The 13,456-nt window shown below is 35.2% G+C and overlaps 1 protein-coding gene across 2 annotated transcripts in view; it reads left to right on the plus strand.

The window, feature by feature from the left end:
* LOC117415271 (exocyst complex component 4-like) overlaps positions 1-12,275 on the plus strand; it is a 133,247-nt gene extending 120,972 nt beyond the window's left edge. For both annotated transcript variants that reach the window (XM_034025390.3, XM_034025391.3), the window contains exons 17-18: positions 1,031-1,190; positions 10,962-12,275. In XM_034025390.3, the coding sequence (XP_033881281.1) occupies positions 1,031-1,190; positions 10,962-11,199 (398 nt within the window). In that variant the 3' untranslated portion in view covers positions 11,200-12,275. The remainder of the gene's footprint in view (positions 1-1,030; positions 1,191-10,961) is intronic.
* Positions 12,276-13,456: the final 1,181 nt, after the last annotated feature.

Below are 13,456 nucleotides of genomic sequence, written 5' to 3' on the forward strand. Positions count from 1 at the left end.
AAGTCTCATTTAGCGAAACCCTTTTAACATATTCAACATGCAACAGAACCACCAATATTCTTTAAGTGCACCCCATTTTCAAATCAAACTAGTAACTATCACCGTATACCTATAGCAAAAGCCTACCTACACCTTAACCTGCTAATTTCAAAGTAGGCGCTTTAAATGGTAGGCACTGTAGCTGGCAAATGAAAGTTCACAGTCGGTGCAGGTCCTGATGATTGACAGTCATTTAAGCGAATGAGAGCAATGTAGCACTGCTTCAGTCAACGAGATCTGTCAGGTCGAAAATTTCACTGAAGTGACAGTTAAACTACATTACTAAAGGACCACATGATTGACAGCGACCCCTTGCCATTCATAGCGGAACGGAGACGGGACAGACAGCAAGTATAAAAACTACACAAACTAGAGATGATTTCTAAATGATTATTTTTGGTAAGAAAATAAAAAAATAGCGAGTGGTTTTACTGACGTTTATCCTATATAAATTTATTTCAGTCGAAACGAGCTTTACCGATTTAAAAAGTAGCAAGCCTAGTTATAAATCCAAATAAAAAAGGAAGGTAATAAATATATATATATATATATATATATATATATATATATATATATATATATATATATATATATTGTGACAAGCCAATAGAAACATGTGACACTGCATGGAAAAAAAATATATATATATATATATATATTAGTTCAAAGAGCCAGCTGCCCAACGTTTCAATATGTTGTACACACACACACACACACACATATATATATATATATATATATATATATATATATATATATATATATATATATATATATATATATATATATATATATAAATTATTATTATTATTTTTTTTTTTTTAATCATTTTAAGTGTTGACCTATTTGCCAAACACATTTTTTTTCTTTAGCTATTAGTGATACAATATATTATGCAGAGATTCATATTCTATTTTTCCTTTAAATTTTTTATGTTGAACTTTTCTTAAAACCACCTTAGTGAAAGTATCTGTGTTGTCATTTAATTCAGGTCTCGGTCATTTGATTTCCTGCATCCTGATCAATGGGGCCCAGTACTTTAAAAGGATTAGTGAATCTGGAATTAAGAAGATGTGCAGGAATATCTTTGTCCTCCAACAGAACTTGACCAACATCACCATGTCTCGAGAGGCAGACCTTGATTTTGCCAGGTACTGTAAATAGAAATCTGTATCACAGTTGGGTCTTGATTTTTAAGTGCTAGATAACTGTATTTCTTACATGGATCGGATAAGCACATTGCTGCATAATATTTTAAACTAGGTGTGGTGGGTGTTCATTGAAAGGTTGCAAAGCTAATCTATTTGTAGATGTTCAATTGCATTTAAAATATATAAGCAGGCAGATCAATTCCCCAACTGAGTCACACAGGTGGCTAGACCAACACATGATCAGTTTAAGTGGTTGTGTTTTTGAGGACCTTAGGCTATAAAATCAAGTTTATTACTGGAAACCATTGTATTGTACAAAAAAAAGAATTGCATTAAATATTGCTCTGTCTAACACAGGATGACTTGTATAAAGAGGCACCTTTGTATTTGCTTTTTAATGGGTGAATACAATAAAACAGAGAACGGGTGATTAAAGAGCACACCTTTTGCTGTTTGTTGACTAGCTCAGAGACTCCTACCACATTTCATGCTTCGTTTCTGGTTTCCATAAATGAGAAGCAAAGACAAATACATTGAGTCCAACAATGAGGCGCTGCAAGGCAGGATTTTAAAGTGTCTTGCATTTCCATTACAATTCATGTAATACATTACAATTCAAGTTTTAATAAGCTGTCACCCAGCATCTCTTTCTTGGTTGTTTATTATACATGAAATCTACAAGCTGTTCTCTTATTTATCTTTCTGAAACACAAAAACCGTGTTGCCATGGTGAGCCTTTGACAGAAAGTTCTATAATACCCTCACTAGTGTTCAGTGCCGTTTACTAAATATCAACAATAATAATCTCACCCACCCAGTCATTCCATGTTGTACAGTTAGTTTAATAGTATGTTGTCTTCCTCTAACTGAGTTCTCTAATGTATGTAAAGCAGAAACAGCTTGCATTTATTTATTTTATTTTTGTGCTGATTACTGATGATGGCAGACCACGATGATTGAATCTTTAACACATCACTTGAACGTTGTTGTCTGATTACCAGACATGCTAAAATATGCATACAAGGGTATCCTTTGTGTAAATATAATCAGAACAGCCAGGCAGCTTATGCTTATGCTTATTTCATTCGGTACGCATACCTTTGTTAAGCTAGTGAGAAAGAAACAAAACTGTACAGACCCCCCGGGACTCCGGAGTGCTACACATTATATTTAATAGTCATTTCAATCTGTGTTCCAGTAGGTTCAGCAAATCAATGTTCCCCAATCACTCCGAGAATATAGATGTGATCACTGAACAGCTCTATTATTTTCTGCTAATGTCTTGCCTTTGGGACCATATTTAAATTGATGTTGATTTCACGGGTACTCTTCCAACATGTTTTAGATTAAGAAGTAAGAAGCTATGCATAAATATCCCTTGGTGTGCCGTGATTCAGTATTACTCTGTGGCTTTAACAAGTTTTAAAATGGCACTAAAATAAATGCATAATCCCTTCCAGGTTCTTTACAACAAGTATGCCAATTAAATAAGGGTATTGCACCTCAATTGGCCACAGACTATGTAGTGGCACCTGTATAGTTAATGCAATTACAAATATAAATGAATAATATAGGAAAGCTTTATTCAATTGAAATTAATGTAACCCTATTCCAATAACATTTAGAGAGACAAGTGAAAATGTAATGCTATTGTTGAAATGTCTTTGAAACCTTTTGAAATGCTTAAGTTCTCTTTTACTGTGTTGTGTACACATTTTAAATACAGTAATATAGTACTTAGAAGCAGCTATCAGTGTATAGTAGAGTAGTCTAGATATGGCTATTTGGCATAGATTTCTGATAATACAAAATCCTTAATAGCAATTGTTTTTTTGCTGGTCCCTTGAAAGAACAGTTTTATCACTATCAGGGCAATGCAGATGCAACAGCAAGTTTAATATGTTAAAAAAAAAATAACCTTGTTACAGGTAACCTTTCCACCCAGAAACTCCACCCAAGGAGATTTACATTTTCAGCATAGGAGAAGAGACGTTGTTTTGTGAAAGGAACAGAAGAATAATTAGGATTGATTTTAGTTTAAATTTGACTGAGAGAAATGACCACCACATCTTTTAAATATTGACTGAAATATCTGAATGTATACAGATTGGTAAATCAAAGACTGCCACCTTGTGGCAACATACTGTATAGTAATCTAATCGAATGCAAGTGGTGCAGTTGTACCTGGTTAGCGTTCCCTAAGTTTTTTAGAAACTGAGAAACTTGCCGTTTTGTTTGAGAGAGGGTAAATTATCAGTGAGAAACCTTCGGCCACGCATTAACCCTTTTGATATATTTTTGTCGCATTATACAATTTTGAAACAATATTCCAACACAAGTATCTCAACAATTTTACAATTTACTTTACATTTAAACAAGACATTTATTGTGGCTCTGCCTCTGATTTTGAATCATCCTCTGATCCCATGTAGCCCTGTCGGTTGTTATCATAGATCTAGACTGCATGCTTAACTGGTGGCCTGCATAAAATTGCTTGATGCTACTGCATAAAACACTGCCATCTGCACTGCTTTCATTTGTAACCAGCTTTAGGGTTACGAATTGTTCCATTCTTAGGAATACCAAATTCCCTTTTGAAAAGATATGCTTAGCTTATTGTTGGCATTTACAATAACAATAAAAATTATGAGACAGTTTAGTAACAGTCCAGCAATGTCATGTGAGAGTAATCCTATGTACAGTACTCCACAAATTAAGCTTAGCGTTTTACTGGCATTATAATAATAACCAGGATAAAATATGAAACACTAATAAAGGTGTGTTGACTGACTCGTTGCTCTAAAACAGGTTTACTGCTGTGTATTACCCGATTGTAATTTAAAGAGCGCTCCTTTTAATGTAAACGCATAATTAATCCTCTCAATTGTTTATTTCCTAATTCTGCAGTGATGTTTGCAAGATTTAAAAAGAAGCGTGTCTCCAGACAGAATGTCTATGAAACTAACAGTGTGTAGTGTAGTGACTACATCCTTTACACAGTACAGTGATCAATTTCCTTTAAGGATTATATACGTAGAAAAATAGTTCTGAGCTCATTTCTTCATCGTCAGAAAATATAATTCAATTAAGAAACAGCCCTGGTTTAAAATGGCTAATTATAACTTCATTAAAGGATGATAGCGTGGAAAGAAATAAACAATAATGAAATACGCAATTAATTTATCTTACTTACTTCGGGAACGCTCCGTCATCCTCGTATAGATAACCCGATTTCTTTTAAGCTGTCTTACTGAAATACTGCTTTTTTTCCTTCGTTGGTGCACCCGCCATGTTGAGTTTCAGACATGGAGTGAAGTCACATGATGAACTCGCAAAAAAAAAATGGACATGTTTTCTTCAATTACTATACACTTAAATGTGTATTTTCGACTAATGTGCTGATTACATTTTTACCAGTTTCAAAACGCTTGAGATGATTTCTGAAATGGTCGTTAAGGGAAATGAAACAAAAACCGTCAAAGTGTGAGTATTGTGATTTTTATTTATGTTTACAGGAGTATTTATACTTCTAAATAATGCAGGAAGATTGTGCTTCACTGATTTTAGTATTCAATTATATGACGAGTTAAAAACTGTAAAGTTCATGAGCAGCACCAAGCAGCACTCTATAGAGGCTGAATCGCCTGACACCTGCTTCGCCCACCCTGTACCAGTAGATTTGTTGGTGCCCGAGCGAGCTCTGCACTCATGTGAGGTGCATTTTTACAGAGGGAAATCAGAGAATCAGCTGCAAGACAGACACAAATATGCTTATGTGTTAATGCTTTGTAATAATGGTCTCAAAACAATAGGTTTACCTCGAGAGCTTGGAGTCTTGATTGAGGTTGATAGTTATTATAATAACTTGCGAAAGTTAGTAAACTGAGTGCGAAGGTTGTTGCCAGTTACTGCGAAAAATGTGCGCATTAGCCTCAGAGGGAACACTGTACCTGATGCAAGCTGCTGTGTCCTCAGCCTGTAGGTATCTTAGTGCCATTATACAATTACTCAGCAGTAAACCATTAAATAATGGCCTCAAGCATGTACACATATGCAGACTACCATTTTTATCTTTTATTTTAAATCATTGTATCCCTAATGCTGTTTCTTATTGCACACCAAAAAGAGGCAGTAATGATACTACTACTACTGCCAGAAATAATACACTACTCACAATCTAGTACAGTCTCTCAGGTCTTTAAAAAATAAATGATATTTAATAAAAATGCAATTTATTTTTTGATGTCAGTAAAGAATTCAGCCCCGCTCCTGTAATGTGTAAATGTGGAGGAGTGTTGTTTACCCTGATGAAACTGTGAGAAAAGCGTTTATATTGATTTTCTTACCTTGTGCAGCATTTCACAAATCAATGCAATGAACTTTATAAAAGCATGCTGAAAACATGTTATATATTCCATAGACAATGCATTTCAAAACCATTGAATAAACCTCTTTGTAAGTTGACTGCCAGACCATTATTACTGACAGCCTATCAGACTGACAGAATATTCCACAAAAATGAATCAATGCAGAATAACTATTGACCCCCTCAGCCTACAGGGCTTTGCTGATCTATACACTTTTTTATAATTTTTTTTTTATTATTATTAATATTACTATTGCAATAGCATTTATTTTCTGTGTAAAATATAAATTAATTGGTATACTGCTTTAGGCACCAATGTAATTAAAATGGTAAAATAATTTTGTAATGCATTCATTTAGAAAAAGACCAGTTTTAACCATCTGACCTATACAAAGTCAGACTGGATGTTACCAAATGTCGCATACCTTTTTTATGATTTTTTTTTTGTTTTATTAATCCAGTTAAAAACACCCTGATATACCAAATCTCATTTTCTGATTGATCAGGTCAAAAGACAAATGTACAAGCTGAAGAATTAAAATAATAATAATAACAAAATCATAAAATTCCCCAATCATTGTATATTGTACACTGCCGGTGGGATTTAGGCAGTATCAGGTAATGTTGTACTGGAACTTTCTTGGGTTTTAGTAAGGGTATTGAAAGGGAAGTTACAGAAAGCAACAGAAACAGATCCAATGTATGTATTTATTTTCTTTTGATGCATCTACTTGACAAAGTCCTGGTTGATGGTGGGACCGATTTCTGTACAGGCAACACCAAGGTTACTTGACTCAACAATACACCAAGCCCCTAACTCCACAGAGATCTGTATGCTTTATTTATTAGGGTTTTTCTTGGATGTTTTATTTACATCATCAGTTCTTCCAAAACTGGAACTTTTTAATCTTTCATCTGTCTGTTTTATTTTTCACTGTTGCTGATGTCAACTGTGATCCTCTGTAAACAAGACTTTGTATCCCAGAAGCTATCGTCTGAATATTTGAAATAAATGGATACATTACTTAGCAGTGACTTTCAGTAACTCTTGACAAAGCCCCTTCATCAGGGGGAGGTAGCAATACAAAAATATTAAGGAGACTTTATTATGATTTAAAGTGCTATGAATTTAAATACTGTATCTACCTATACCTAAGCACCGAGAGGTAACATGCATGCTTCAAGTTCACAGGAGTACTATTAGAAGTGGAAAACCTAGATGATCATTGAGGTGATGTAGATGATAATACCCTTTGTTATATATATATATATATATATATATATATATATATATATATATATATATATAGCAGCTGGTTGGTTAATGACACTGCTGAGATGAAATAGGAAACAAAACAATAGCAGCATACCTGAATGAAAGGCTTGCATACTGCGTGCTTTCATTGAACTAGTAATGTATCAGATTTTACTAAAATGGACATGTTTGCTCTATGTGCTTCTCATTAGATCTACGTAGCAAGTGGAGGTTTAGACAGGTAAGATGTACTGTATGTGATTATTTAATGATCTGTTACCACTTTAATAGTTCCTATTGGAAATGAGACACACATTTCCATATCAGCTGAGGTGTTACCCACTGCCACTCTAGGAGAGAATAGAGAAGATTGAAAAGCAATATACAGGAAGAACAATGGAAAGGAAAGATACGGGTGCTCATTGCATTACTGCTGGTGTTGCATATTCATGTAGTGTAATCATAGTCACTGAGATCATGTCTGCCCCCACGGTGTACCTATCAATGACTTTATCATAGTCTAAGCCCTGGGAATAGTGTCATCAGGCAGGATGATGCATATATTTGAAGAAAACTAAATGAAGGAAGGAGACAGAGGTATTCTAAAAGACAATTTAAAATGTTGTTGATCTGCAGGGGGAATCTGTAATGCACTTATGCAAATAACATTGGGAGGAAATGCTAATAGAATGAGTTTGGCCTTCATAGTCATTGAATGTTTAGAAGTATAAGCCAATTTCCATCAAAATAAAGGATGGCAAAAGGAAGATAGTGTGGAAAAAATATACTCCAGATAATGATGTAATTGCCCTTTTCTTATCCTCTTCTTTATGATCATTATTGCATAGAACGGTTATCTATCATTATTGCATAGAACGGTTATCTAGCATACCTGCTAGTAATTACAAATGTCAAGATGTCTAAAAAGGTTGTTTTGTTTTATTTATTTTTTTAAAATCATATGACAGTTCTTTATGACAGCATTCATTTCATTGTCTCCCTAGTTTATGCATCATAAATTTGCTTAATATTATTTCCACTGACATAACGTACAATGAAGGGGCTGATTAGAAATGTATGGTATATACCGGGATAAAATATTTGCAGGTGTTTGTGGGGTATTAAAAATGATATATAATGCTATTGGTTATTTTTTATAGCCTGGGAAGCATATACAGTGCCTTGCGAAAGTATTCGGCCCCCTTGAACTTTGCGACCTTTTGCCACATTTCAGGCTTCAAACATAAAGATATGAAACTGTAATTTTTTGTGAAGAATCAACAACAAGTGGGACACAATCATGAAGTGGAACGAAATTTATTGGATATTTCAAACTTTTTTAACAAATAAAAAACTGAAAAATTGGGCGTGCAAAATTATTCAGCCCCCTTAAGTTAATACTTTGTAGCGCCACCTTTTGCTGCGATTACAGCTGTAAGTCGCTTGGGGTATGTCTCTATCAGTTTTGCACATCGAGAGACTGAAATTTTTGCCCATTCCTCCTTGCAAAACAGCTCGAGCTCAGTGAGGTTGGATGGAGAGCATTTGTGAACAGCAGTTTTCAGTTCTTTCCACAGATTCTCGATTGGATTCAGGTCTGGACTTTGACTTGGCCATTCTAACACCTGGATATGTTTATTTGTGAACCATTCCATTGTAGATTTTGCTTTATGTTTTGGATCATTGTCTTGTTGGAAGACAAATCTCCGTCCCAGTCTCAGGTCTTTTGCAGACTCCATCAGGTTTTCTTCCAGAATGGTCCTGTATTTGGCTCCATCCATCTTCCCATCAATTTTAACCATCTTCCCTGTCCCTGCTGAAGAAAAGCAGGCCCAAACCATGATGCTGCCACCACCATGTTTGACAGTGGGGATGGTGTGTTCAGGGTGATGAGCTGTGTTGCTTTTACGCCAAACATAACGTTTTGCATTGTTGCCAAAAAGTTCGATTTTGGTTTCATCTGACCAGAGCACCTTCTTCCACATGTTTGGTGTGTCTCCCAGGTGGCTTGTGGCAAACTGTAAACGACACTTTTTATGGATATCTTTAAGAAATGGCTTTCTTCTTGCCACTCTTCCATAAAGGCCAGATTTGTGCAGTATACGACTGATTGTTGTCCTATGGACAGAGTCTCCCACCTCAGCTGTAGATCTCTGCAGTTCATCCAGAGTGATCATGGGCCTCTTGGCTGCATCTCTGATCAGTCTTCTCCTTGTATGAGCTGAAAGTTTAGAGGGACGGCCAGGTCTTGGTAGATTTGCAGTGGTCTGATACTCCTTCCATTTCAATATTATCGCTTGCACAGTGCTCCTTGGGATGTTTAAAGCTTGGGAAATCTTTTTGTATCCAAATCCGGCTTTAAACTTCTCCACAACAGTATCTCGGACCTGCCTGGTGTGTTCCTTGTTCTTCATGATGCTCTCTGCGCTTTAAACGGACCTCTGAGACTATCACAGTGCAGGTGCATTTATACGGAGACTTGATTACACACAGGTGGATTCTATTTATCATCATTAGTCATTTAGGTCAACATTGGATCATTCAGAGATCCTCACTGAACTTCTGGAGAGAGTTTGCTGCACTGAAAGTAAAGGGGCTGAATAATTTTGCACGCCCAATTTTTCAGTTTTTTATTTGTTAAAAAAGTTTGAAATATCCAATAAATTTCGTTCCACTTCATGATTGTGTCCCACTTGTTGTTGATTCTTCACAAAAAATTACAGTTTCATATCTTTATGTTTTGAAGCCTGAAATGTGGCAAAAGGTCGCAAAGTTCAAGGGGGCCGAATACTTTCGCAAGGCACTGTAGGTACAGGTTTTAATCTTACTTGGCTAACTCTTAGGTAACATTTTCTAATCTTAACCAAACATTTTCTAATACTACTCAGCTGTAATCGTCTCAATAGAATGCCTGTGTTTCAAAGCGAACTGTCAGTAGTCTTTGCACTCTGAGCAAAACTGATGTTTAGTATCTGCCCTCCTCTGCTATGCAATGGGAGTCTTATTTCCATCCCTGAGTTATGAATACTGCCAAAACCCTATATGCAAGATGAGGTGATGGGATATGAACTTAATAATAATTTACAGATTTATAGAATTGAATTGAGGAGAATGACTCTTTACAGGGTTATTTATATAGCTTGGGCTTAAATTACAGGCAACAACTGAATGTGGCTGTCTTATTGCCTCACATGCTTTTTTAGTTTCTAAATACCGGAACCAAATGTATGTTGACTTCAGATTTGATTCGCACCTACACTGCTGTGCAAAAGTTTTAGACATGTTGCATTTTTCTACACTAATGCATTATGAGCTTCAACAGTTTACTCAAAGTCTCCACTAGTGTTTTCTACCATTATAACAACCTTGATTTGCATAAAGAAGGAAAAAACATTGAGTGAAATAGCTTGCATCACTTGATTTTCAAGGTGTGGTATCTGAAGCACAATCACCAAGTACAGATAAACATCATCTGTGATTGACAAACCCAGGACTGGAAGACCCAAAAAGCTGTCTAACAAGGATGAGCAATACTTGAAGATAATATCCTTAAGGAATAGAAAGAAGACAAGCGTTGAATTGACAACAGAACAGTGAACGGCTAGCTGTAATTGAAATAAAACATATCATGTATGGCTGGACATGACATTTGTTTTGTTCTTAGATGTATTTACTAAGTTAGTTTATGCAATTATGTTAAGACTTAAAACAGTCACACAGACGGTGGGACTTATTTATGGTGCTTTCTGCATAATGGTGATAATCTTGGGGGGGGGGGGGGGGTAATAAATGACTGAGAATTATCCTATTTCACAAGTCATTACCTTCTTGAGGAAAATAAGCAGGACTCCTGAATCTGTAGCAGTAAACAATACACAGAAACAATGCTCAGACATCCAGGCTTTGTTAAATCTGTCAATATTAAGACACCAGCTAGCTGGGTATTTATTATTATTACTAAAAGATCCTACAAATAATAATACATCATTGCCCATCCATGTTCTGTATGATCCAACTTTATTTAAAAAAAACTCCTGAGGAAGATTTAATGCAGCTTTATATTAATATATGGAAATAATGTAGGTCAAAACGGTGACTCCACCTTTGTGTGGTGTGGCTTTCTCTTGAACTCTTTTTTAACTCCTTGCAGACAATACTACGAAATGCTGTACAACACTGCGGATGAGCTGCTGAATCTGGTTGTGGATCAAGGAGTGAAATACACAGAGCTGGAGTACATCAATGCACTGAGCCTCCTTCATCGCAGCCAAACTGGGGTGGGAGATCAAACCGTGCAAAACATGCGACTCCAGCGCCTGAAGGAGATCGTCTGTGAACAGGCTGCCATAAAACAAGCCACTAAAGACAAGAAAATAACTACTGTGTAACCGCACTCTTAGACACTACGCAATGGCCATGTATTCTCAGAGCATTGTTATTAAAGCAGAAGTACTATATATGTACCATGAATGTGCAGGCTAATAGTTGGGCATTATTACACAGTACAGTACATAGTAAAAGTAGTGAAGAATTGCTGTGCTTGCAAAATCAACTTTATCTCAAGCATGGCACTGCAGTGTCCGTAACTTATTTAGAGCGCGGGATTTAGTTATATTACTATTCATAAATCTCCACTAAAGACTTTGTATTCAGTTTCTCCAGTTATATATTTGTGACCTGATTTAAGGTTGGAAACATTTTGGAAAGTAATTTCTAATGAATAAAACCTTCCCCCAAACCTGGTGCATCCACTAATAGGGAAAACATACTTTTCTCACACACTTAAAACTTTCTCTCTCATATTTGAATGTAGTAAGCACTGTGGCTGATTGTATACAAAGCAATGTCACTAAATCAGCCAACCAGAATGGTGTTTTTTTTTTTTTTTTGAACTAATAATATAAATTTATTCTGTTTGTAGTTTCACTACAACAACTCATTTGCAACATAAACCCTAGCAAATTAAATGTTTTTTTGTTTGTTTAAATGTTATTTATATACAGTTCTTAAAATTGTAGAGGCTAATACACCAGAATGACTTTTGGAGTAATATTATGGCTTATAGCTTAAATCAATACCACAGTGTTGCCAAGTAATGTAATCGTTTTACTTTGAACTTTTATTTTTGCAACATTCAGATATTGGCTTCAAAACAAAGTGACACGTTAGTCAATAATGCAAAGCAGGGTTGTTTTCTGTCAACATCATTCCAGACAGAACTCTTGAAATGTGATACTGTTTCAATTTAGGTTGGACGCCTGCTTAATACAAAGAAAAAGGTTTGCCAATTGCTAGCAGTTCTAGTGGTGTGTAACTTGTTGGGGTGATTTAAAATGAATATGGAGCTGTTGTTTATACATATAAAGCATATAAAGTCATTCTGTACTGTGGAATGTGTGGAATATCCCTCTGTTGACAAAAAAATAAAATAAACATTTATATGGCACCTTTTAACGTGACAAAAGCGTTTTACTTTCCATTAAATGCACTGTTTTGTGTAAAAACACTCAAGCTAGTATTCTGTTTTGTTTAATAAAGGTGGTCCCTGTTAATAACTGGCTTCGATTCTCCAGTCCTTGAACACAAAATAGGCCTTTCATTAACTACATTTATTTTTCTTCACTGATTACCATGTTAGTCTATGTTTCATTAATAAACATTGCAGCAAATATGTGTGACTTCACAGTTTGTTTGTTTTTTTGTATTTGTTCATTGAAATATATCTAAGCAACTGCTAAACAAGCCTGCTACAGATGTCAAAAGATTTAGACCTTATCCAATATTTCAGTAATTCTCTTTGCCTATAACTTTAATGAAAACCCAAACAGGGGATTTAACCAATGCTTAATATTCCCTTACCCAACATGTATACAGCTATGGACAAAAGTTTAGCATCACCTAGAATTTTAGGATTGAGACATAATAAACTATATGAACATAATTGCGATCTTTTATTTAACATCATGTAATCAAATAAACTACAAAATGATAATGCAAAAGTCTACCAGAAGCCATAACAGTAGTACACTATTTCATGTTTTCGAAATGTAACATTTTTCAATAAGTATATGGGAAACTACAATGTAGTGTATAATTCAATATGTTAACATAACATTATTCAGCAGGTTTCATTCGACTTTATTGAAGCAGAATGAGTTAATTCTATAGGGGAATGCAAAACTTTTGGCCATAGCTGTATATCATCAAATACTGAGTCAACATTCCCAGAGGTTCTGTTCTAATGAGTGAAGAAATCAGATGTTTTCAGTTGGTCCGTGTCATGTTAGATAAGCAAGATGAAGACAAGAAACTTGAGTGAAAATGGAGTTGCAGTAGTCAGTGTGCACCATAAGCAATTATTATTATTATTATTATTATTATTATTATTATTATTATTTAGCAGACACTTTTATCCAAAGCCACTTAGAGAGACTAGGGGGTGCATTATGCATCACAACTGCTGCAGCAGAGTCACTTACAATTGGACCTTGGTTTTACATCTCATCTGAAGGATGGATAAATTAATAACTTTATAAAGATTCAGGTAATTACTTATGATAGTGATCCACATAAACAAAGTCTACAGTAGAAATCCTTGTAAGTGCTATCTGCGCATGGCCTGAGAGCAGTATTTTCACATTTGCA

The sequence above is a fragment of the Acipenser ruthenus genome, chromosome 7 (assembly GCF_902713425.1).
Source record: "Acipenser ruthenus chromosome 7, fAciRut3.2 maternal haplotype, whole genome shotgun sequence".
In the NCBI taxonomy this organism is placed as follows: Eukaryota; Metazoa; Chordata; class Actinopteri; order Acipenseriformes; family Acipenseridae; genus Acipenser; species Acipenser ruthenus.